General features: G+C 42.9%; 2 protein-coding genes across 3 annotated transcripts in view; one reads left to right on the top strand and one right to left on the bottom strand.

Moving 5' to 3' along the window:
• The window catches only part of MARCHF3 (membrane associated ring-CH-type finger 3), a 77,510-nt gene extending 59,709 nt beyond the window's left edge, over nt 1-17,801 (top strand). Inside the window, exon 6 of the mRNA XM_019288434.3 lies at nt 16,023-17,801. Coding sequence (XP_019143979.1) covers nt 16,023-16,094 — 72 coding nt within the window. The 3' untranslated portion in view covers nt 16,095-17,801. The remainder of the gene's footprint in view (nt 1-16,022) is intronic.
• Nucleotides 1,357-23,418, bottom strand: LMNB1 (lamin B1). Of its 2 annotated transcripts, none has more exons than XM_039567073.1 (11): nt 22,950-23,418; nt 14,080-14,236; nt 13,102-13,227; nt 11,931-12,101; nt 10,462-10,587; nt 7,746-7,966; nt 6,284-6,509; nt 4,275-4,379; nt 3,762-3,881; nt 2,933-3,046; nt 1,357-2,088 (listed from the first exon to the last, which is right to left on the bottom strand). In XM_039567073.1, the coding sequence occupies exons 1-11, from the start codon at nt 23,297-23,299 to the stop codon at nt 2,047-2,049; spliced, it is 1,758 nt and encodes a 585-aa protein (XP_039423007.1). In that variant the 5' UTR covers nt 23,300-23,418; the 3' UTR covers nt 1,357-2,046. The 2 variants fall into 2 exon arrangements, with proteins under 2 accessions (XP_039423007.1, XP_010401985.3); XM_010403683.3 differs by lacking the exon at nt 22,950-23,418 and adding an exon at nt 15,198-15,290.
• Nucleotides 23,419-25,437: the final 2,019 nt, after the last annotated feature.

Here is a 25,437-nt window from a genome sequence, read left to right as displayed (position 1 = left end):
TCAAATTAGTGTCAAAATGACACACTGGTAAGACAGACTTCCATGGAAAAAATTAAGACCAGTGTTTGAAACAGCATAATTTATAGAAGAAAATGAATAATTAGCATCTGTTGAACAGAATTTACATGTTAATTTCTCTGTCCATATTTTGCTATCTGCTTGGGCAAATGTGATGTAGGTATGTGAATCAGGGACAAGGAAATCCAAAGCAAAACCCAACTTCCAGCATGAAACTTCTGTCAACACCACCATGAACTAATCTGCACCAATTTCGATTACTCTGGGGTTTTTATAATGAACACTATAAACAAAGAATGCAGTTCCCAGGTTTGCTGCACAGCTCAAACCACTTGTTTCCTAAATTCCTTACCCGTTTTGCACAGGAACGAGTGTGTTTGAGCAGAAACATTCCTGGTAAAGTGTGTTCATCCAGCTACAAGCAATAAATTGCTGAAGAGTTTTCACCTGCAGGATGATTCAGTTTGTATCTTATGCCACTACCAATGATATTCAAGTTATGGAACTTGCAGGGCAGTGCAGGAAGCGTTGGTTTGTTGCTGTACAAGTATTAAAAAAAAGACAAGCAAAACAAGACCTCCACCTTGTGGCAGGATGTTTCACAGTTGTGTTTCACAACAATCCTTCTGCTATTTTATAGGAATTCTTGTCACAGCCAAAAAAACCCTGCCAAAATTATTGTAAAATCTGTATTTCTCCCATTGTCATTGAAGAGGAGGCTCTACAAAGGGTGTAACCAAGAATTTGATAATGCAGGAAGGTTCCTACCATGACCTAAAATTGTGCATCAACCCCCACCCCTTTCTACCTCCTGCTGGCACATGTTGAAATGCCACCATGCTGGTGACCAGAAAAGAGCTTATTCAAGATGAAAGACATGTTAAAAAGTCTTAATTTTGCCATGAAAAAATAAAAACTCCACTCAACTTTTTCTAAAAGAAAACTCCAATCAACTTCCAAAATTTTGGCTGTGCATTTAAAAATATATTCAGGCTATGTCAAAGGTAACTATTTTACAGTGTTTCTAAATTTCTCTTTATGTTATCAAGCTTGCTTAAACTGCTCAGCCTGGTACTTCCAAGATGTGGTAAAAGCCAGTAAGAACAGACCCATGAGCGAAGAAGAGCACAAACGCAACAGAGTGAGAATAAAGCTCTGAAGAATTAATTTTCCAAACATGAAGTAATATTACTCATTTTATAGAAGAAATCTTTGCATCTCAAATGCCACTGTTCCATTTACACAGATGTTTCTTCAGCTTCAAAGGCCATCAATTTCAAGGATTCAACGCTCATTCAACTTTCAGCTCAGTTCAAGGACGAAACAAATTCCAAAAACTTTACTCTGCAGCAGAGAGATACTTTATTAAAATGTTTTTCAGACATCAGAATAATGTGAAAAGGACAGAAAAACTTTCAACATTGGCAAAATTACAACTGTTTCCCATACAAATGTAGACTAGACCTCTAGAGACTTTGTTTTGTTACTAAAAATTGTAAACAAATAAGGCAATTCATATTAAAACAGCCTCCTAATTTGTTAAGAAAAACCACATAGGAAAATTTAAGCTGGTAACACTATCTTAACAACACGACTACAAGGTGTAACATGAATCCTCTTCCAGAGTAAGAACTCTAAACCAATCCCCAACAGCACCTAAAATACAAAGAGGTCGTAGCAACTAGTCTAGAGTGGTATAATCTAAAAAAAAATCGATCCCCAAAACACACTGGAATATTCCTACTCCAGCAAGGTTTCAATGAAAAGAGACTGGCGTACAAATCTGAGAGAGACAGGAACATCAAATCTCAAACAGCTCCTTGAGGGGAGCCACCAGCTCACGTCCTGCGAGGAAGTCGAGATACTTGTCACAAACTTTCCTTTTTTTCAGTGGCAAAGGAAATTTAAGGCCATCAGACTCGCAGCTTCAAAAATTCACAGACAGGAAAATAACGTTGTGCTTCTCAGAAGGCTCTGTTCTGCAGGCAGGGATTACCACAGCTGGAGGAACCTGGAGTGTCTGCAATTTCACATGACCACACAGCCTCTGTTAGACGCCCTTTGCTCTGCCTGTTGAGAAAAGAGAGAATCATTTAAAACAAAACAAACCAAAAAATCCAGCAGCAAAATATTTTCCTACTCCAAAGGACTTACTGTGCATTTTTAATATATTAAATTATTAGCATGGCATGGTATAAACAAGAGTCAGCAAAGCTGTACAACCTGTTATACCCTGGAATTGAAAGAATGTTACATATCCTTTCCTATGAGGGGTAAAGGAGGACAAGTACCAGAAAAAACACAAATAACTGCCATACTTGAATCAGGGAGCATATACAATCACCTTGAGAGGTTTTATTTAAGAAATCTAACATCTCTGATTTCTAACACAGTCTTTTTCTTTTTTTGTTTGTCTTCAGAATTTCATTTTTTCAACATGCAAGGAACATTTTCTCTCAAAGAATTTTCAAATCTCAAATTTTCTCTATCAGGAAAAATATGTGAACAGAAGACACTAACAAAATTTTCTGTACCAGAGATATAATAGAGAGATTTGAATTCTCTAAACTTTCAGTAAACTCACCTGCTTAAGCCAAACTTTACTATAAACAACTGGCATGGGGGGGAATCTTACTAGGAACGGAGTTTAAGGGAAAAAAAAAAATCCCCATATCTTTAAACTTTGAAAAAGGTGTACTTCTCTCCAAGGGGATATATTAGACAGTATTTTTACCCTGGTTTCAGAAAGACAGCTCCATGCTTTCACTAATTACTGATTAAAAAAAGAAAAAAATTAAAGAACATCCACACTTGGTATTTTTTATGTTTTGGGGTTTGGTTTTTTTTAAGATTTCATGACTTCTATCTCCTTTTTTGCAACGTAAACAACCTTGCTAACCCTAAAAGAAAATACCTGCTGACGGTAAAGGTCTTCCTCATCCAGAGCTTCAGCTGCCTCTTCCTCAACTTCCTCATCTTCCCCTTTACGTGCTGTTGTTTTGAACACAGTGCTTCTCTGAGCAACCTCCTGCAAGACATTTTTAAGACCTGAACTCTTCAAAAAAACCCCAAAAAACACAAACCAATCTCCTGTTGCTCACCTGCTTAAGACTTTGAGAAATGAAAGCTCCAGCTGCTGGGAAAACTACTTGTACTCATTTTGTTTGTATACTTTTCACAGATTGCTGAGCATAAACAGCTTAGTTTTAAATCTCTTAATGATTAAAAGGTGTCTTTCTAACAAAACACTCATCAGTTTCTTCCAAAAATCTGCTTTTTTCATACATCTTTAAACATTTTCTTTAAATTGCAGTCACAGTAGCTGTCCCACCCCAAGTTTTAAATCACACCTTACACCTGAATTAACCCCTCGCTGCTTCACGTGAATTTCACTGTAACATTCCCCCCCTCCTCACCAGCACACACGCATAAGGAAAACTACTTCAGAAGACAAATCACTGAAGAGTTTACCAAAACTTTCTTTTCAAAGCTTGTTCTAAGGCACTGCCCAGCTCCTGGCATGAGGGAGGTGTCTGAACAAGTCATTTTTTTACTATTTAGACTTGATACAGGGGAAAAAAACCGACAGGTTTCAAGTAGAGGCATTTCTGAACTGCAGCTAATTCTCCAAAAGAAGAGAACTTTACCAAACACTCCAGTGCACTCCTGTGTGAAGCCCTAACCTGCATCTTTGTAAGTGGTAACACCACAGAAAAAGCTCACACAGATCTGAGGTGCTTTACCTCTCCCTGAGAATTTTTCAGTACAACTTTCACATCTTCACCGGTGCCCCAGGAATTCTGGTTCTTCCAGATGAGGTCAGAGGGAGGGCTTGCAGTAACTCCAGCATTTGCAGCCCAGATCTGTCAACAGAAGTCACACAGGAACATTGTTTGCCAGTTCTTACACATTTCTGAATTACTGACTCATTTCATGTATTTCTGAATCTCTTCCAGTTAAGAAAACACAAGTATCTGCAAAAACGTTTTGGGCAATAAAACAGAGACTTTAGAGTAGGTAAGCACACCTGTACATGGTGAAAATTACTGCGTCATACAGAAAATAAAGTTCTGAAAAACACCTTTCTGTGTTAATTGCCCCAGCAACTGACACAACTAATGTCCAACACAAACACAGGTGATTATTTTCTGAACGCGTACACAGGAAGGACAAAACTAAAAACCTGATGTCTTTTTGACCCACACAAGTTGGCCTGGAGTCCATTTCAACTGAGCAGCTGAAACTTGACAACTTACTGTAACAGTTTGGCCTGCCTTTAGTACATATCTTGAGGTATATCTGTAACTTGCAGAAGTATCTCCTATTTTTCGGATCATCTCCCAACCTCCCATAGGTTGATCCTAAGAAAAGGGAGAGGAAAAAAAATTATTCCCACCAGCGTTCATTTTCTGTTATGCTTGCAGTGAGTTTTTTATCCTTAAGGTTGTGAGACACATAAAACTTTCAGTAAAAAGGGTTCATTATCACTTGATCTTCAGCATGGAATTAGAATAATTTTAGGTAAATTTATCTTACCTCTTATTTGAAGTTAAAACTTAATACATCCTGCTTTTGAGTTTTGATGTTAACTAATGTTTATGATTTGCATCAGTTTTGTTATCACTTGGTCCAGAAAAATACACATTAGTAATATGTATTAAATATTAAAATCCCCTTACAAATATTTAATATGTTTTTTGAAGCACAGAATGGCAAGCAGGCTTCCTAGAAAACAAAATATTGCTCGTTAGTATTCTTGAAATAATTTTACATATGTACCACCTGCCACCACATACTCCCTTGTATGACCTATCAACTACTTGAAAAGCATTAACAAATCATATACAATCATCCTTACAGAATGACTGCTTCGAAACAAGAGTAGGTATTTTTTATATTCCCCCACCAACAGTTTCTGATCATTCAACAGCTGCCACTGGACTCCAGACAGCTAAAATTATCTAAAATAAAAAAATCTTAGGTATCTTAATGGATGCTGACATTTAGTTTGTCAATGACAGAAACATACCATACTTAAAGAGGATTTACTATGTTTTAACCTATTTATTTATACAAACTGTCAGACACTTGTGAAGGTTCCCCAAGTACAGTTTATTACACTGCACAGCAGGGAGTTGCTCAAATCTAGACTCCCTAGAAAAGTGCTAAAAACATGAACCACCCATGGTTACTGGGAACAAAACTGATGCTTCTCCTTCCTTACGAAACAATGAATGTGTAGGCAAATTAAATAAAAGTTGGGGGGAAAATCTATGTGGTAAACAAGTGTGTGTGTGGCAGGGGGGAAGCTAAAAAAAAAAAAAAAACAAAAAGGCAAAAAAAAAAGCAGGTTCTGACTCACTAGAAATAGTTTTTGACTTGGCTGAATTGAGTCATCTGCACACTAAAGTGTCTAGACCAAGAGAAATGTCAAGGTTTCTTGAATTCACTAAACAAAGCCATCACTCCCCAGGTGTGGTAATTACAGTAATTACAATCCACATTATCACAGTCTGGAGGAGCCTGTCCATGTCCTCACTGATTAGAGGGGACTGGGACACTTGGAACCATCTTTGTCATCTAAATCACCACGATGAGCTGCCTTTTAGTGAAGATAAAGGAGGGAAATGTACTGTATGTAACAGCATCATTTTGAGGGCAACATAAGGAAAAGTTGTGATTACTATTTATCAAAGAGTTCTTCATTTGGGTAGATATGTGTAAACTCCAATATAAACTGCTACCTATCCACAGAAGCAAATAACCTCAGTAGTCACTGTAACAGTGACTTTGGCATGGGAACTGAGGGCTCATAAAATTGCGGGTGCAGCCAAGGGAGAAAAACTATGATTTAGAAGAGCTCTATGCAGATACAAGGGACATTGGCAACTAATTTCATTCAGACATTTATTCTGCATCTGTATGTATTTCTCTTAGGGCTTTTTAAGGCAGAGAAAGTGCTAAAAAGGCTTCTAAAGCAGCCTGGTTATCTATCTGCAAAGTTTTAGAACTCTGCTCTGCAAGGCAGAACTCTGAAGTGCAAGGTAACAATTTGGTGGGTGGGATACCTTGCAGAAAAACAGCAGCACTGAGAATGGTTGGGAGAAAGTCACCATCAATCCAGAACAGTGTGTGAAAGCTGTCTTTGAGACACACCAGCTCCTTAACGCCATAAGCTCCGGGGTCAACACGAAGCCCAGGAGCTGAGAGGGCGCTGAGGACTCCCTTTGTGCCTCAGCTCGTGACACACATGGCACTTTCAAACCTGTTCAGAGGTGTTCTTCAAGCGGATGAACTTCCCATCCACGTCTATCTCCTCGATAGACACATTCCCCGTGGCAGAGGCTGAGTGAGAAATGGTGACACTGCTGCTGGCTTCGGACTCCTCCACGTCAATCCTCTTCCTCTTGCCGCCGGCCGTGCGGACGCTGCGGCTGGACGATGCCCGTGAGACGGTCACCCGGGAGGAGGGGCTGGGGGAGAGCTTCAGCCTGGGGTGGGGAAGGGAAGGAACACACACACACACACACGTCACATCAGAGGAAAGGAGGCTTAGGGAGGCACCTTCTTTCTCTCCACAGCTCCCTGGCAGGAGGGTGAAGCAAGGTGGGGGCCGGGCTCTGCTCGCAGGGAATGCAGGACAGGGTGGAAAGAAATGGCTTGAGCTGTGCCAGGGATGGTTTACACTGGATATCAGGAGGAATTTCAGGACTGAAAAGACAGTCAGGCTTTGCCCAGGGAAGTGTTGGAAACACATGGGGATGTGGCACTTGGGGACACAGTTTTGTGCTGAACATGGCAGTGCTGGGTCAACAGCTGGACTCAAATCTTTTCCAACCTTAATGATTCTATGATTTGGCTTAAGTTTTTCCACCTTTTTTTTAAATAAACTTTCTTCCATCTCCTCTTCTTCCCATAGACTAATACACCGATATAGTAAACAAAGCATGTTACATGAAGAAGTGAAGCCTTATGTACTTAAGAGGTGAATAAAACGTGTCAAACAGCTGATTAATGTTCCTGGAACACAGAATACTGATGGACTACTACATTAAGAGCATAAAGGCATTTCTGTGCATTTGTTAAAGACTGCAAAGAAACAGAAACCCTAGGGAGACTTAAGCCACTGTGGGAAATTTATGCAAAAACCCAGTGGCATAAAAGCTTTGGCTGTTTCATCCCCGCAGTTGAGAGGAACCAGCCTTGAGCAGCTCAGAACACAGTGAAGAATCAAACTACTTTAAATAACAGCCGTGACAGAGGTGAAAATTCTCAGTCTTGGAAGAACTCTGATTCATTTCCAGATGTGGAAAAAATGCAGCTGGCTGATGAGCTGGGCAATCAAAATGGTTATGACTTTATTAAAATTAGTCTATACTTAGAGAAATTTGGCTAACAATTAACTAACCCTGCAATTCATTTCGAAAAGGAATATTAACTATGGCATCAAACAGGCATACAAATGACAATTCATTACCTCTTCTGTGCTGGATTTTAACCAAAAAAAAAAAAAAAAAAAGGTGTTTGCTGCCTTGAGAGCTGGTCTGATACTCAGTGTGCTTGGTCTCATGGTGACTTAGAACTGTCTCAGACAGGAGGGGGCAAAAACAGTGCCTTGCAAAGCAGTCTAGCAGCATTAAAAACTGCTTTTTACCAGAGAAAGAGGCCAGTGAAGGAAGCACAGAGATAACAGAGACACCACCACTTGTTGCTGTGTCCTTTCCTACCTTTCCTCTTCACCCTCCAGCAATTTCCGGTATGCATTGATCTCCATGTCAAGTGCCAGTTTAACATCCAGGAGCTGCTCGTAGTCAGTCAGCTGCTCCTGCATTTGATTTCTTATCTCTGCAATTTCCTTCTCTTTCTCTGCCAGCGTTTTGCGGCAGTTTTCCTGTTCCTGGGCCAGGCTGCTCTCCAGCTCCTGTGCTCTGTCCTGCCACGCTCTAGACTGGGGAAAAAAAAGCATTGAAAACATCAATGACGGTGCAAAGGAAAGCCCACCCAAGCCTCCATGTGCTCTGCTGTTCAGGCAACATGGAATTCAAAACACAGGAGTTGCACGTCCTCCTCTACTTCTGAGTTCATACTCACCCGTATTCAACTTCCTGCTCTCCACTTCACCTACTACAAAAATAAACACCTCAAATTCCAGCAAACTTGCAACATCCTTGGGAAAACAACTACTTGCTCCATTTTTCAGAGGTCTGAAAATATGCTACTGTACTTGAATTCACTCAGGAAAGAAAAATTGAGCTCAAGAGTTTAACTGTTTAAGAAGTGCCAGACACGACATAGTCTTAACCTGCACCAGGGGAGGTTCAGGCTGGATGTAAAGCTGAATTTCTTCACAGAAAGGGTGGTTAGACATCAGAATGGGCTGCCCAGGGAGGCAGGTGGTGTAGTCACCACCCCTGGAGGTGTTCAAGTGCTCTGTGGTTTCCAAATGTCTGCTTTGTGCTTCAGCTTGCTGCTGCTACTCCTGAATTCTGGGAGGCAGTTCCTCTAAAGGAATAAGGGTTGTTGTCAGTGAAAACCTGCCTGCCTATCATCAAAGCCTCCAAGGCTTGCTCAGTGTGGTGGTAAGCACTCCTTGAAGAAACCTAATTTGTCTCCCGCTTCAGAACTTCCATCAAGCCAGCAGATCTTAAAACTGTACACCCAGAATGGACTGCTTATCAAAGAAAGGCCAAATGATGGCAGCTGTAAGGCTTTGCTTTCCATAAGTATGATTTCTTCTGTTTGATTGCCCCTTAAGATTTAATTTTTTAAGGACAGACACAGGCACCAATGGCCCACAACCACAAAGTTTGCTATGCATGCACCCAATTTAGGAAATCATCCCAGTCCAGAGACAGAGAGAGGAGAGTCTACATGTCTGACACAGGGGACCAGTGTAACTGGTTGTCAATGTTAAGAGAGTCAGATAAGGAATTTAATAAATGGAGTTTTGTGTCACGTGGAAGATCACAGTGGAGTCTACTACAGAGCTCAGTGCTGGCAACTCAAACCAGACCAGCACCAGGGATAAGAGTGCTCTTCCAAGAAAATAAAGCTTAACTTAGTGCTAGTAAAATGGAAAACAAGTGTGCTGCCTGACTTCACTAACGCTACCAAAAAAACCCCCAAAAACACAGCAAAATGGATCCTTTGGTGGAAAATCAGTCAAAATGACAGAAGCTGATTTTCATAGCCCTGAAGTTAGCAACAAACACTTCTGCCACTTCAGAAGTAAGTTCTCTGAACCAAGCTGTCACTCCTGACTTAACAAAACAGAGGCAATTAACTTAAAAAACCTGTTGACCGAACCCCCAAAAGATGATGTTAATCTAAAGGCAGAAATAAGATCTAAGTGGCCAAAACTTTCCATCCAATTCCTGTGTAACCTCATGCACATTCATTACATCACCTGATATTTTCCAGAGACTAACTTGACTATATAAAAGGAAAACTAGTAAAAGATTCTTACTAGTATCTGCCAATTTATTTGGAAAATTAGGAAATAACAACCCCTGCATTAATATTTTTCACTTGAAATATAAAGTACTTTGATGTCCTACTGCACAGGAGGAATACAATCAAAATGTATCACAGAAAGGATGAAACAGCGCTAGTATTTTATATTCCTAAAAAAATTTAAAAGTTTTGCTGCATTTTCAAGTGAGTTACAAAAGCTTACTGCAGAACGAACTCCTAACACTTCTCATTTTCACTCTGGATTTCCCACTGCAGTGCACACAACATTACAAATAGGCCAGTACTGAACACATCACTTGTCATTTGTTATGTCATACTTCTCTGGGTGTGATTTATGCTCTCTGGGATCTAGGAATAACCAATTTCTGCTCGAGATCCTGCCCTACAGATGCTCAAGTACAGTTATTTGATGTTTTTACTCAGTCTCATAGTCCTAATCTGGGCAAGATCACGCCATTAGGGGTTTTTTTTGTCAGATGTCTAGAGGCAAATTGGATCTGGGATGAAAAGAGACACTGAACAGAGACTGCAAATTCCAGTTCTGGCTTTGAATGTGGCTTTGTGAAATCCTACACTAGGCTGTCTAGTCACTACTAAACTGCTCAGTGTCAAGAACTTTTAATACAGGTTTGTCTAAAGTCGCCTCATCTATCCACAAAAATTTTCACAAAAGCCAGTTAATGCTACCTCGTTTCAAACACTATCTCTGTCGCAGAATACTGGACAAAAAAAAAAAAAATTGAAGTTTCTCAAAAGGAGACATGAAAGAATTTGAAAAAGTACAGAACAGGTAGGAGAGAAGACAAACTCAAGTCATGACGCTGAACATACTTACAAGTTAAGGGATTAAACATTGCCTTTAAACATGCCCTTTAATAGAAAAAACAACAACTGCAATGTAAAGAAAAGTCCTTCAATACAAAAACCAACAGCTGTAATTAGCAGGGCTGAGGAGGCACAGCTGGTTACCTCTTTCTGGAGGCTGGTGATGTGGGAGGACAGGCTGTCGATGCGGATGCGGCTCTCGTTCAGCTGCTCCCTGATGGTGTTGGCTGCAGAGCTGCTCATCTCCACAGACAGCCTGGCACTCTCCAGCTGCAGGACACCAAAGTTAAGACATCAGTTTCAAAGTAACTTTCACTAGAAGGAAAAAAAATGAATCACTAAAAACCCACACCCAACGCTAAGCCACCTAGTTCCTCTCTGCAGCTCCAAAGCAGCGAAACTTTTCTTTCTTTAAGGCCAAAATGTGGTGCCTCGGTTACCACGTGGATTGCCCTGCCCAGAATTCCAGTTCTCTGGATACTTACTCTAGGATTAAAACTTTCCCTTGTAGACATTACTGAAGTTGAACTAGAGAGTTCAGTTTTCATGCTCAACCGAGTTTATGTAATATGCTTAAACTGAAGAAGCTAAACTGAAATTACCAATTCCCTAAAAAGAAGCAAACTTGTTAACCTTCAGGCAATATAAGCAACTTAGTATCAGCACCCTAAGTCACTACTGCTTCATTCTATCACTTCAATCTTGAATAGTTTTACTTTTACAAAGTAACTAAATCCTTCCAGCTGACCACCACCGCACACACTTGGTCTGCACCACAGACTTACGGAACTTGTTGTTGATTATAATGCCAAGGAGTCTAATTTTTTTAAAAAGTAAGATTCAAAAAATACAGAAACAGTATACCTGGTGAGAGATCAAGAAAGCAATGAGAGGTCGCCTTTTTGGTTAGATCTTACTTTAAATAATCTTTTCCAAGCCAGACTGAAGGCCTGGAGATAAGCAGGCTGAAAAGACCAAAACCAATGCAAATAAATTCAGTCTGTATGAACTTTTCTGCTCTAACATCCCACCTTGCTTTTAAAAAATACTAACTGCAACAAGTACAGCCACAGAAACAAGGTTCAGTTGAGACATCAGGGTGTCTCCTGACATAAATGCTGAATAACAGCAGAGGAAGGAAATGATGAAGCATAACTGATTTCAGCTTTCTGTCTAGATGAGTGAAAAACAGAAGTTTACTGGGCACTGTAAAACTTCCCTATGTTTTGTAATGGGTCAGAGGACTCTATCTTCTGTCTTCTCAGCAAGCCCCATTATGAATTTTTACACAAAATATGGGATGCTTTGTTGATCATTGTTCAGTATCATACTTAACAACACATGAAAATTTCCTCAAAATCACAGTAATCCCAGCACTAATCACTTTTTCCCCCAGATCACCTTCACACAGTGCTTCCTTCCTTTCTGTTTTTGTACTTGATGAGGATTAAACCTGCTCCCAAAGTGAGTTGTGAAAATGCAAATTCACACTCAAACGCATGCTAATTTCAAACCGAGCTCCCTAATAAACTCCTCTGAGCTGCCAGTAATTATGGTATTAAGCAAAACAAAAACAAAGCACATCAAACAGCTGTGTGAAAACACGTCCTCACTTTGGAATGGTAAGTCTCCTCAAGCTCTTCTTTGTACAGCTTCACTTGTGCATCGTGCTGCTCTCTGATCTCATGGAGGGCTTGGGCCAGTTTGTGCTCATACTCAATCTGACGCCCAGAATCAACCTCAACTAGGCGAGTTTCATGCTTCCTTCTTGTCTCATTGATCTCCTATGAAAACCAGGAAAACGTGGTAACATTCAGTAAATGCAGGACAAAAATGTTTAGAAGACTACCCTGCTGAGTGGAGAGCAATGCAGGTAGTAGCATTAGATTATTTTGACATGGAACTTTTAGTAGAAACAGTCTCCCCAGTGTTATTTTGCAATAGCCTGTCAGTAAAGTAAGAGCTAGGATACCACCAGCATTTTTTTCTGAGAGTTGTCTGAACTTTCAACAAATACAACTCAGCATCACTAGACTTTAGAAATATATTCCCCCTTTCTTGAGGTACCTTCTCTGCTTGCACAAAATCAAACTACTGGGAAATGGAAGAATCACTTCCACTAATCAGCACTTTCCCAATTTGCTCGTGTGCTTGCCTGTGCTTTCCCTGGAAAGAAAGAGATTCCAACAACATGAAACAAAGCTGAAAATACTACCAGTAAAAAAAAGTACACATGGAACAAAGACAGTACAGTCAAGTACATTTGTTACTGCCCTTAAGTTCCTCCTGGAAAGCCTCCAGGTGAAAGGGAGAATGTCAAGAAAAAGTTCTAAAAGACAACTATTCATCCACTTTTCTTTCCTTTATTCAAAAACATACTATTATAAAGGCTTGAAATCAAAAATACTGTGGGTCCACAGCACCTGTTTGAGTGTCCCTCTCCACTTTATTTCTCATAATGGGATTATGTGGGAAATTACTAACCTACTTTCTCATTACTAGGAAAAGACATGTGCACTGCATATCATGATCAGAATTTAAGATGAAACAACACGATACACAAAGTTATTTTCCCACAAGAATTCAGAGTTAAAATCATTTTTCCTAGAAAAAGTAAGAAAGAAATCTTCATGCTAGAACAGAGATAAACCCTACTACTCCGAGCAGGAGTTCAGACAACTTGCAGAGGTACCTCCCAACCTAAATTACTTTCCTGTTCTAGAATGACCTCCCAGTTGTCTTCTTCCCTTTAATAGTGTTGATTCTTGAGACAAAAGCATTTACCTCCTCATACATATTTTTACGGAATTCCAGGTCCTCAATGAGGCTCTGACAACGGTTTTCGAGGTCCACCTTCTGCAAGGTTTCATTTATAAGCTGGTCCTTGGCAGCAGCTAAAGAAGCTTCAAGCTTTAAGGAACAAAAGAATCAACACTACAGTTATACAGCAGAATGCACAAAATGACCACAGCCTCACAGAACTACAGCTAACTACATATTAAGGTTGAACTTCACAACCAAATCCCAATATTTACCCCAGTGATACTACATATCACACACACACACTTTTGCAGTTGTTTATGCAAGTGAGTTCTATATATTTCACGCTGGTAACTGGCATTAAAATTGCTACTTACTGATTTTCCTTACAGATCAATTTTTAATACATGGCAAATACCAATCTCCTGGTCTCCACAACTCGTCCTCTTGGGGTGGCATTGCTCAAGATTACAAATCAAAAGGCTAACAAAACTAGGACAAGAGGTTTCTTTCCTTGTTGTTCCATCAGAACATGGAGAACCACAGGAAGAACCAAAAGGAGGGCAGAGAGAATCACAAACTGTTACTTGTCAGTTATTATCTGTTCTTGTGAAGTCAATCTGCCCCCCAAAACACTTCTGAAATGTGTCAAGTGTACTTTGAGTCCTGACCTGCTTTCTTCCCCATAAGTAACATCCCTTGCAATTTCAGCACCTGCAATTTTAAGAGCTCTCACTTCGACCACTCATGTTATTAATAAAACTCAACAGTGCTGGACTCAGAAACCTACTCAAAACTCTGCTGCTAGTGTTGAAAGTGAACCACAATTTGTTCTAGCTGTGACTAGATGACAAGTTTTCATCCTTCTTTTTGGTTACGAAGTTATATTTTATCACAATAAATAGTATAAAAACCACTCATAGTATAGAAAACCACCTCATAGTATAGAAAACCACCTCACTTGCTAACAGAACCTGATGGTTAAAGGTTTCTTCTTCTCACCTCTCTAATTTGATCTTTCAAATCTTCAATTTCTCCTTCCAGACTTTTCTTATCACCAAGGGCTGTGGCCAGTGCAGCTTCTTTAGAATTTAGGGCTGCTTCAAACTCACGAAGTTTGACTTGGGCTCCATTGAGGTCAGATTCCTTTTTTGCATAGCTGGAACAAACCAGAGAAAGTGGTCAAGAAAATCTAGAAATACCCCCAAAGTTGACTGTTGACTAATAAAGCAATCTGAATCTCAAACTTGAGAAACACCTGGAAAAACATTTTGTCTTAGCTAAATCTATTGTGCTTTTGCAGCACCCTTCTGATCATATGGAATGGCAAAGTTCCACAGACCTGAGGAAACAGACCCAAATCCTGTCTATACAATACCTGCTATGATAGAAATTGCACTGGTGCAGAGGCGATTTGATTTCTTTATGAAGACAAGCACACAAGTTTTTCAAATACCTTCAAATTTAGTTTTTGTGTCTACACAAGCAGTCAGGCAGTTTCTAGGTGTTTATTTCCTAAACCAGCACATTCAAACAGGGAAATCCAACAGGAAAAAACTAAAGTAATGTCACATAAACACAAGTTTGTCATCCACAAATAATGCTATCCCAGGCTACTACCAAAAATAGGAGAAAGGAAACCCATACTTGTGAATCAAAATGTTTCTTGTCCTTAGATGGCACAAACAACCATTAAGTGTGTAACAATTTCATCCCCCTTGGAGTTCATTCTTTTTCTCCCTGGGATATCCACATTTGTCTATCAAGGGCAGTAGCATGCAGAAGTTCTAGATGGTTTTAACTGAACTATGAACTTTTTAAAGGAATAGACTGATTTAGGCTCAATAATACCACAGCTGGCACATCCTTCTTCAGTTCTCACACTTTTCTTTCCAGATGTAAAATTTTTAAAAAAAAGGAGAATTAACAACAAAATGCTGAGAAGACTTAAAATTGGATAAAGTTTGATTCAGAATACATCTACTGCTCTTTTTAACCACTGCCCAGGTGGTAAGACACAACAGCAACACTTCTCGACAAAATGAGACCTAACACAAAACCAACACAATTTTAAAAGGAGAGCCCCTCAGGTTTAAAAGATGCTTTTTTCCGAAGATTACCTGCACTTAACATCATGCTCAGGAGAGGTGCGTGCCCACAGAGGGATGCAGGGATGGAATCCGTGTCTGGAGGTTTCAGCACCATAGCCACACCACATGGCAGGCTTTACGCAACAGACTTAGCGCTGGCTAATCCCAATCCCGTGGGATTAGCGCCTGCTCCCCCGTGGCACCCAAGGGGCAGGCTGGGAGCCCCTGAGACACACAAAAACACACCCTTCTGCACTCAGATGCTTCCTGCTGCTCAACACTACCCAGTCCCTTTGCGGCATTTCACTCCTCAGACCCACAGCTGGATCCACAGCTCAGACAAAAGCACAGCATTTAAGGTTTGGACACATGGGCTCCTGCTTCCAACTCTCTGCTTTATTCACTGGAGATTCTGTCCTGACCTTCCTTCTCCCACCCAGGCCTGTAGAAACTTCAGCATCCAAGGAAGGTGTGCAGCAGAAGAGGAAAAAGAAGGAAGGGAAGGTGTCTTGCTCTAGTATGTCTATAAAAAAGCGAATCTCTCCATCCCCTCTCAGGAAGTATGAGGGCCCACAGCAGACATCTGTTGTTTGATCACTGCTGGAAAAAGCTTTAATCAAAACATGAAGAAGCTGCTTCTCTCATGCTGAAACCAAGCCTACCAAGTCAGACCCGAAAATGAGAAAGCTGCAGAGCCATAGACAGTGTGCTGCTCCCCCATCTGCCCCAAATTATCCTGGACTCTGAAACAGAGAGACTCCCCAAAATACAACACCATGCAAAGTGCGTGAATATCTTAAAACTTTCCGGATTTTAATTTCTTTTAACACAAATACCTTTTTAATGCATTTACAGACTGGAAGACAGCTGAGAAGAGCATTCTTGCCATGCACCAGCAGAGAAAAAAGGGTATATAAAATGGACTAGCAACAACAACACGATTAAAACCCAATGTAGCACCTGTACCACAAAAAGTAAGTATTACCAGTTAGATCAGCCCTTTCTGGCTTGTTTGCAACAAGACTGTCTGGGAAGCCACACTATAATTTAATGCAACAAAAGCCACAGCAGGGGGGGTGGTGGGTGGGTGGAGAATTAAAATTAGTCACTATTAGTTTTTAGCATCATGAGTTGTCTAACTATGAGACAGCTCATCTGAACACATTCTCAGAGAGAAAACAGAAACTGGAGCTCAACACTTCAAACACTAAGAGCCAGATGAAATCTCAGCAACTCAGCAGTGTCATCCCAGCCCTAAAGGGAATACAGGAAAGGAGGGAAAGATCAGAAAAGCCTCTGTTTTTATAAATAAAAACAAACACTAATGTATACAACACATACTTCACCCTTACACCCACTAATTTTCACCAGGAAGAGCTTCAGCCTCTTGACAATAGCTGGCTTCTTCCTCCCCAGCAAAGCTAAAGCAACATCTGAATACAGCAAATAAAAAAACTTCAAACACCTTCCTGTTACAGTGCTCAGAAATTAGCTAGAACTGTACTCCTTTTCAATTAGTTTGACTCATGAAAGGAAAATAAAAGCAAAGAAATAATTGCAGACTTGCATCTTTTTCAAAGCAGCAGCTTGGTTTTTCTCTCTTTTGGCTTCAAAGTGTGCGGATCTTCTTATCCATGGAATTGTTAACAACAACCTAGAACTTCCCATAATCTCCTTAAACTTCTTGCTGAGTTAATAGAAAAGCCATGCAGGAAAAAAAAAAAAATTCTAGCAGTTTAATAGGTTGAACTGACCATCTGGAGTCAGACAAGCCACACACCTAATGCAAGGCAAGCAGTCAGCAGCCAGATCTGGGGAGGTGTAACTCAAAAGCTCCTCTGAACCTGACCAAGCGCAGGATGCCGTCACCCTACAGCAGATTCTTCTCACCTCCCACAGCCCACCCACTCTTTTCTGCCACTGCTTAAGAGTCTGATCACAAAGCTAAGCATTACCAACATTAATCAAACTCTCCCCGAAAAGCATTGGCTTTCAGCCAAGTCATGACATAGATATACACGTGCTGTAATTCCTGATAATGCAGCCTATATTTAGATCCATAGAAAATTACATTTACTGCACACTGGGCTGGTTTTCCACTACAGTTGTAGAGAAACATGAAAATAATAAAAAACACCCCAACTACAGTCATTAATAATTTATATTTTATTTAGCTACCAGTCAGTCTCCCACATTTTTCCCCTATGACAGACAAAACACTAAGGTTGTGTTTTGCAAGGAAGTGACTTAAAATAATGTAAGAAGGGCTTGTCTAAGAGCACTCAAATTTTTGTACAGAGATCAACGTGAAAGTAAGAGTAACTGGACAAGTTTGGCTTTCCTGTAAATAAATATATGTAATGTGGTTTCAACTTGTCTCATGTCACTCATTTTATTTAACTGTAGTGCTTGAAACCAACAATAACACACCATCTCTGACTGCTCAGCTGTGACCTTTCTCGAAGTCACAAACCCAACCTGAAGTTCATGGTCACCTATGTGAATCCCATGGCTATAACCCTATTTCTAAGCAGAACCTACACACACAAAACACCTATCAAGCCACTGCCCACCACCCTGTCATCATTACCTGTCCACGTATTTGAGACCAAATATTTATGTCCTGCACCGCACAGAAGACAGGCTTACTTGAGAATATAAATTCTTACATTTCAGTGGCTTAAGTTATTTTGCAACAAGTTAACCACCCCACTCCTTCCCCCTCTGGGTGCTCTACGGTACACATCAAAACAGCGAGAGATTTCAGATTAAAGCTCTGAAGCTCCCCAGACTCCAATCTCTGCCTCACTTTTCAAGATCACCTACAATAATAAAAATAAGCTTCAAAATTTTTAAGTCAGCTTCCTTTCCACAGTTCCTCCTTACAGCACATATGCACCCTGGGAAACCCTGGAACAGGTGTCACATCTTTGCCTGCACCAACACACCACATGGTTCTGTGTAGTTGCTCAGGGTATCAGCTGCAGAGTGCCACACACTTGCACAGTAATTCAAGCCACAGGCTGATGGGAAGCTGTTCTTGATATTTATTTTATTGCCTAATCTCAATGCAGAAATGTACTTCAGAATGTAGATGGGAAGGAAGGACAACTGGAGATAAAAGGTAAGACAGACAGATAAATCATCTCTTTGATAGTTAAAATGAAAGTTTAGTTCCTCGCCACAATTACATCTCCTATTAATGCTTGCACTCTACAAAACACCTGAAGATAATAAAGGAAGATTAAATCCTTTGCCAACATCTTCAATAAAACACACAATTTCCTTTGAAGTTACTTTAATCACATTGTCTCCTCTTCCAGGAGAGCAGATGTCCCTCAGCACTGGAAAACTGCCACAGTGAAACCTCAGCCTGCCAAAGACAAATGTAAACAATGGGTTTCCTAAATGAACTAGTGTTAACACCAGCTTATGCTTCCTGAAGGACACAGTTTCCTCACACGACCAGTCACAACATGGAAAAGTCCAGCCAGGGATTTTTGACCTGCCATACACTTAAATTAAGTCCCCAACACAAAAATTCTTTGAAATAAATTTTCTTATCTTGGAAACCATCTCCACCAATGGAAAACTGTGCTGAAACCTGACCCATCAGCAGAGCCACATAACACAGCAGCCAGCCTGGCTTTCTGAACAGCCCTTGTTCAACACGTCTTGGTGACACAGCTGTGCCAAACTTCACAATGTGCATCCTTGTTAAGTTAATTGCTCAAGTGACACACGAGACTTTTTCCCTCCACCACCCTGGCTCTGCAGTTGTCCCTGGTGTGCCGCTGTGGCAAATGATGAACCTATGACACATTACCCCTCAAAAGCAGAAGCTTTATCTGGTCTGTAGGATGTGATGGAGCAATTGGGACCCGCTGCTTAAGTGATGACATTATGATGTGCCCACAGATCACATTTTTCACTGCTTTGTATGCCTTGTCTATTTAACCCTTTTCTCAAGAAATATGAAATTTGCAGCAATCTGAACTCTCAGCCAAGGTAAGGCTGCTCTGTTGTAGGAAGTGCACTCCATCTAAAAATATCAGCAGTTACTCCCCTAAAATAATTTGTTGCTAATTGTATCATCACACATTTTGAGACTTTATGATACAGCTATCTGCAGGCAACTACCTGCTTTCACCTCCACTGTTCATGAGCAAGTCCAGCAGCTGGAAATCCATATGCACAGACATTTTTTTCTGTGGAGCTAGTGCTGGCGTCTTCCACAGCCCTTGACTGCAAAATTGTAGCAGTCACAATTAACTGCACTATTTATTTAAAGGAAGGAAGTAGAAGGATATCTCTACAACATCTATCACCAATGGCAAAGCTTAGAGTGAAGTCTTGCCTCATCAACACTGAGAAAATAAACCGGAAATAGTGTGAAATCGGTACGGTCTCTCAATTCTTTCTCAAACTATGGAAGACAGAGAGCTCCCTCTTCTCCACCTCCCAAGAGCTATACAAGAGCTCTACACACCTAAAATCAAATTACCTGGTTTTTTTCCCCCCTGAGTCTTCAGATACAGAGATTTATTTTCCCTTATCTCCATTCTGCCCATCAAAAGCTTCCTACTTACACAACTATGAGTATCATTTTTCCATCCCCTCCCCAGAACAGAAATAGGGAGGCTGGTTTTTTTTTAATCCCACTTCCCCCCCCCCCCACCCTCCAGCTCTTTAAAGATTTGAAGTATTAAAGAAAACCTTCATATTTAGCTACAGCAGAACCCACTGCATGGCAGGCACTCTAGAAGAAGAGCATGCAACAAGTCTGCTATATATAGCAGTGTCAGCTATAGAAACAAATGCAGTTTTTCTTGAGGGATTTAAAGCACAGAGCAAGCTTTTGGTGCATCACACCACGTAGGTGGCACTGAAGTCAGCAAATCCAACAAATAGGTGACTGGGTCTTTAATTTTTATAAAGAAAGAATAAGAGAAGCCCTCCAGCACTTTTGGGAGTAGCTAGAAGCTTGAGTTTGATGCACTAATTCGAAGAGTGGCTGAAAGACAACTGGAATAAAATAGATCAAGCAATTAAGAAGGAAGCCATGCTAAACAGAAAAATCAGAGTTGCACAAGAGTAACACCTGCAAAAATATTCAAACAGCACAAGAAGGCCAGCTAGACCATGAATAATATTGCCCACCTTCAGGTAACTAAGTGGCAAATCATCTTTGCTCCCCCCACAGACCCAGAACACCTTGAGAGCTATTTCTCCTCACATTTATCTCCACTGGCTCTGCAGGGAACCAAAGTCATCACTAATTTGAGTGTTATGACATGGCTACCAGAATACCTAAACCACACGAACCAAACATGCCAGGAAAGTCTTTTTTTCTTCTTTTTTCCCCCCCCTCCTTTTTTCCCCCCAAGTGGTGCTCTTAGATCCAAACTACCACATACTCACATTTAAACTAAAGGCAGCACAGACATCAAACTACAGTTCAGCTTTCAGAGAGGGCAAGGAAAATTCTGTTGAGAGCACACATTCTCATCTTAGCTTGCAAACCTTTACAGTACTCCTATGCACACTTGTGGAAAGTGTTTTTAAAAGCAATTTTTGTCAGGTTATAATGTGACTTAACAGCTTTAAGAAGCCATGAGGGAGCATGCTCCAGTTCAAGTGAAAAAAACCTTTGCTCCTTTTTAAGACTTTGCAAATAGAATTACAGATAAGCTTAGATATCCAACACTCAAAGACAAGTAAGAAACTGCTCGCTCATCGTAAGGTCTGCCACCAAACAACACAAAAGAGCCACAAGCAAGTGGAATACAGGAGCTTCAAACAGCATTAAGTGATTGTTTTACTACACTGTCCAGGAGTTCTTGTCCAGATCTATCACCTGTATTCTCTGGGGTACAAAAATGACCAGTTTGAGACATGGATTGACTACCAAGCAGTGAGACCACTCTCCAGAAAGGTTGTGACTGCAGCGCAGGAGCAGTTAATCCCCTGCCCCCACCAAATCGTCCGTTTTTTGCCAAGTATCCCATCACAGGCAAACGCAAGACAGAATATGAAGATGTCCATGTCCACATTATTAATGCCTTGGTTCCAGCCACAAAAAGGGAATCCACTACAGACTGCATTTAGAGCCCAATCCCCCACATGCAGTCTTGTGAGAAGCCAACAGAAGAGTGTGTCTTCCTCAGTAAAATCACTAAGAGATGGAAATTCCTGGCTTGACCTTGGAGTCAAGTAATGTTGATGCCTGTCTGCAGCTACACCTGGCTCTCCCTATCACTATCAATGACCACTTTAAGACCTTCCTAAGGCACCAAGAGATAACCTCCAGAACAACCAGTCTCACTAGTTAGAAGCTCACAGTTTTAATTTTTTAAATAACAAAGAGGACAAAAGATATCAGGGCTGTCTGCAGATGCACGAGAACATCAATATGCTGGTTACACATGAAATATCTTTTTCATAATGAAATAGCAGGGCTGAGAGTGCGTTAAAGAAAACTAACAGGTTACACAGTACCAGAGGAAGATTAAGAACTCTGCAGGTTTCTTCCCCCCCCAATATTGACACACCTTGTGATTCCAAGACTAAAGCTCGAACGCCTAAAACTGCAGCAAATCACAGAAATCAAATTGAAGGTAAACACAACCAAGGAACCAAACAAACAATTGAATCAAGTTGAATGTGTAAGAAGCACAATCTAGTGTCACAAAATCAATTCGCTGCAAGAGCAGGGAACTTGGCACTGTGCCGTAAAGCCGTCAATCTGGAGGATGTGTGGACACAAATTCTGCCTGCTCTACCTTAACATCCTGGAAGGTGCACAGAAGTTACAGTTCTCTTTGGTTTTAAGTATGCCCCACGTATTACCTAGTGAGCATTTTCACATTAAGAAGTCAATGTGTTTCAGAAAAGTTCCATTTCTCATTCCAAAGCAGCTCGAGCCTTAAGGAAAGTCCCTGTCTGTACAGGGAGCAGTGAATATTCATGGAATCACAGAATGTTAGGGGACTGGAATGGACGCTAAAGCCCATCTAGTCCCAAGTCTCCAGCTAGGGGCAGGGGTGCCACTCACTAGAGCAGCTTCAGAGCTCCATCAAACCTGGCCTGGAACACTTCCAGGGATGGGGCACCCACAGCATCCCTGGGCAACCTGTGCCAGGGCCTCACCACCCTCACAGCCAAGAATTTCTTCCCAATATCTCATCTAAACCTGCCCTTTTTCAGTTTAAAGCCATTCCCATCTCGTCCTAACCCTCCAAGCCTTTGTCAAAAGCCTCTCTCCAGCCTCCTTTAGTTACAGGAAAGTGCTCTAAGGTCTCCCTTATTGCGGGTAGCAATCAGAGCACTTTACCTCATCTTTTAAGAGCTAACCTGCCTGTAGAACCTGTTACAGCACCTCACCACCGGAACAGCAAGGATTTTCTGCCTACTATCTAACCCATCTAATCAAAACTTCCCGCTGTTGTCCGCACCGGTTGGAGCCGTCCCGACGGGCACCCGAGCGCCGGACCGGCCGCGGATGCTGCGGGGACCGGGGCACTCGCAGCCGGCAGGGGCGGCGCTCGGGGCCGGCGCTTCCCGCCGGGGCGGAGCGGCGGCAGCGCTGCCCGTGCCTCATTCATTCCTTCATTCATTCCTTAATTCACTCCCGGCCGCGCAGCCCCCGCCGGAGCGGGCAAGGGACGGGCGGCCGGGAGCGCAGGGCTCGCACCGCGGGTGTCCCCGCCACCGCTCGGCCCGCACCCCCGTCTCCGTTCCCGCACCTCACGGGTGCTTCCCGGCCCCTTCCCCGCTGCCCACCTGCCCAGCAGCTGCTCGTGCTCGGCGCGCAGCTTGCCCAGCTCGATCTGCAGCTTGGCGCGCTCCCGCGCCGTGTCGTCCAGCGCCCGCCGCGCGTCCGCCAGCTCCGCCTCGTAGATCGCCTTGAGCCCGGTGACCTCGCGGCCCCGCACCTCCTCCCGCTGGGTCACCTGCAGCTGCAGCGCGCTGTTCTCCGTCTCCAAGCTCCGCACCTTGTCGATGTACACGGCCAGGCGGTCGTTCAGCTGCCGCAGCTCCTCCTTCTCCTGCAGGCGGGAGATGCGCGTCGGACTCTGCGGCATCGCGGCGGCGGCGGCTGGGCCGCGGGTCCGCGGCGTGGTTTCGGCCATGGAGCACGGGCGCGGAGGACACCGGCGGCGCGGGGACCGACGGACGTGCGGGCAGACCGACGGACGGACCGACCGCCACCTCCTCCGCCGGCTCCGCACCGATCCAATATGGCCGCACGCCCGCCCCGCCGGACCGCGCTCGCGGCCCTCCCGCCCACGTGACCGCGCGCCAGCCAATGGCGAGCAGCCTTCTGCCGCGGGCTAAATTCAAAACCCGCCAACGGCCGGCGGGCGCGCCACAGAGGCCACGCCCTCCAGGGCCGCGCCCACGCCCCTCATTCCCGCCCCTCGCTCCCGCCCACGGCCCCGGACAAAGGGAGCGGACCCCGCTCCCCTCCCGCCGCCGCGCCCGGACTCCCCGCACGGCCTCCCCGCACTCGTTGGGCGGTGTGGCTGTAAATTACAGAATCACGGAATAAATCGGGCTGGGGCGATCGAGCCCGACCTGTGACCGGACACCACCCTGTCAACAAGACCGTGGCTCTGAGCGCCGTGTTCAGGCTTTCCTTAAACACCTCCTGGAGTGGTAACTCCAGCACGTCCCTGGACAGCCCGTTCTAGTGCCTGGCCACCCTTTCTACGGAGAAATTCCTCCTGATGTCCAAGCTAACTCTCCCTCGTCTCAGCTTGGGGCCATTTCCTCCTGTCCCTGTTCCTTGGGAGCAGAGCCCGACCCCCCGGCTGCCAGGGAGTTGTGCAGAGCCACAAGGTCCCCCCTGAGCCTCCTTTGCTCCAGGCTGAGCCCCTTTCCCAGCTCCCTCAGCAGCCCCTGGTGCTGCAGACCCTTCCTCAGCTCTGTTGCCTTCTCTGAACATGCTCAAATTTTTGTCGTGAGGGGCCCAGAAGTGGGCACAGCACTCGAGGTGTGGCCTCAGCTGTGCAAGCACAGGGACAGTCACTGCCCTGGTCCTGCTGCCACACCACAGCTGGGACAGCCCAGGGGCCATTGGCCTTCTTGGCCACCCGGGCACCCCTGGGCTTGTGTTCATGTGCAGCTATAAACCCCGCATAAATAAGGGATTTTGCTGTGCCAGGTGTTTCCTATCCCGAATTTACTTCTTCTTCACCCACAGGCTGCTCGCTGTGGTTTAAAAACAGTGTTGATTTCTGGTGCTACCTGAGCACCCAGTCTGGGGCTGCTTTGAAGGAGTTTGATATACAGGGTGACCAGCAACAGGATGAGAGGGCAGCCTTAAGCTGCGTCAGGGGAGATTCAGGTCAGGCATTAGGAGGAATTTTTTCACAGAAAGGTTGATCAGACATTGGAATGGGCTGCCAAGGGAGGTGGTGGAGTCACTGTCCCTGAAGGTGTTTAAGGAAAGAGTGGAAGTGGCACTCAGCGCCATGGTCTGGGTGATGAGGTGGTGTTCGGTCATAGGCTGGACTTGATGACCTCAGAGCTCATTTTCAGCCTAACTGATCCCATGATTCTGTGAGTTTGCTCATTTCAGTACTCAGAGTACAGTTCCTCAGATTGAGTTAGCCGAGCTTTGGGGTGTGCATTTTCATATTCCTTGGCTGATGTCAGTCTGGTTCCTGAAAGTTTGCTGCCAGTGAGAGGCACTCACTTTCAGGTTGAATATTGATTCTTCAGAAAAAGCAGGAATCCTTTTGCAAATTTCCACTGCTAGGTCACAGCCCCTCAAAGGGAAAAAAAAATATATTCCAATCACAGGGGTGTATTTAACTAAAGTAATTTAGTCATAGTGGGGAGCTCCTGGGTTTCCTACATGGTACCTTTGCTGACAGAAACCATTATGTCTTTCTGTTTTTCCCCTTCACTGCCAGTTATTAGAATTTGCTCCTTTTCCACTGGAAAAATAGAAAAGCTGGGTAACAAGAGTGATGGCAGCTGGGAAAAAAATTCTACAGCACCTGCTGGAACATAAAATTGTCAGCACAGTAGGATTATAACCCAGGGTAGTTTTACACTGCAGCTGGCACTGGTGTGAAAGCATCTGTGTTCACAGGCAGTACAAGAGACAAAGTTTGGGAGGTTTTATTGTTGGACAAACTGAGCCCTCTGCAGGTGTTTAGTGCTGGCTTTGATTTTGTCTGCTTCCAGAATTTACCTTGGTGCTTGGTTTTTTAAATCACGGAGTTTTCATAGCATTATAAAAATGCATGCTATTATCCCT

The sequence above is a fragment of the Corvus cornix genome, chromosome Z (assembly GCF_000738735.6).
Source record: "Corvus cornix cornix isolate S_Up_H32 chromosome Z, ASM73873v5, whole genome shotgun sequence".
Classification (NCBI taxonomy): domain Eukaryota; kingdom Metazoa; phylum Chordata; class Aves; order Passeriformes; family Corvidae; genus Corvus; species Corvus cornix.
Note: the sequence above shows the minus strand (reverse complement) of the source record. Positions and strands in the feature narration are given on the sequence as shown.

Excerpts from the sequence above, each read along its gene's own strand:
- LMNB1 (XM_039567073.1), bottom strand. The coding sequence starts at position 23,299 with ATGGCCGAAACCACGCCGCGGACCCGCGGCCCAGCCGCCGCCGCCGCG. Across the intron at positions 7,967-10,461 it reads TCACCAGCCTCCAGAAAGAG|TCTAGAGCGTGGCAGGACAG; the intron begins GTAACCAGCTGT and ends TTTTTTCCCCAG. Across the intron at positions 3,882-4,274 it reads AGGCAGGCCAAACTGTTACA|ATCTGGGCTGCAAATGCTGG; the intron begins GTAAGTTGTCAA and ends TTCTGTTGACAG.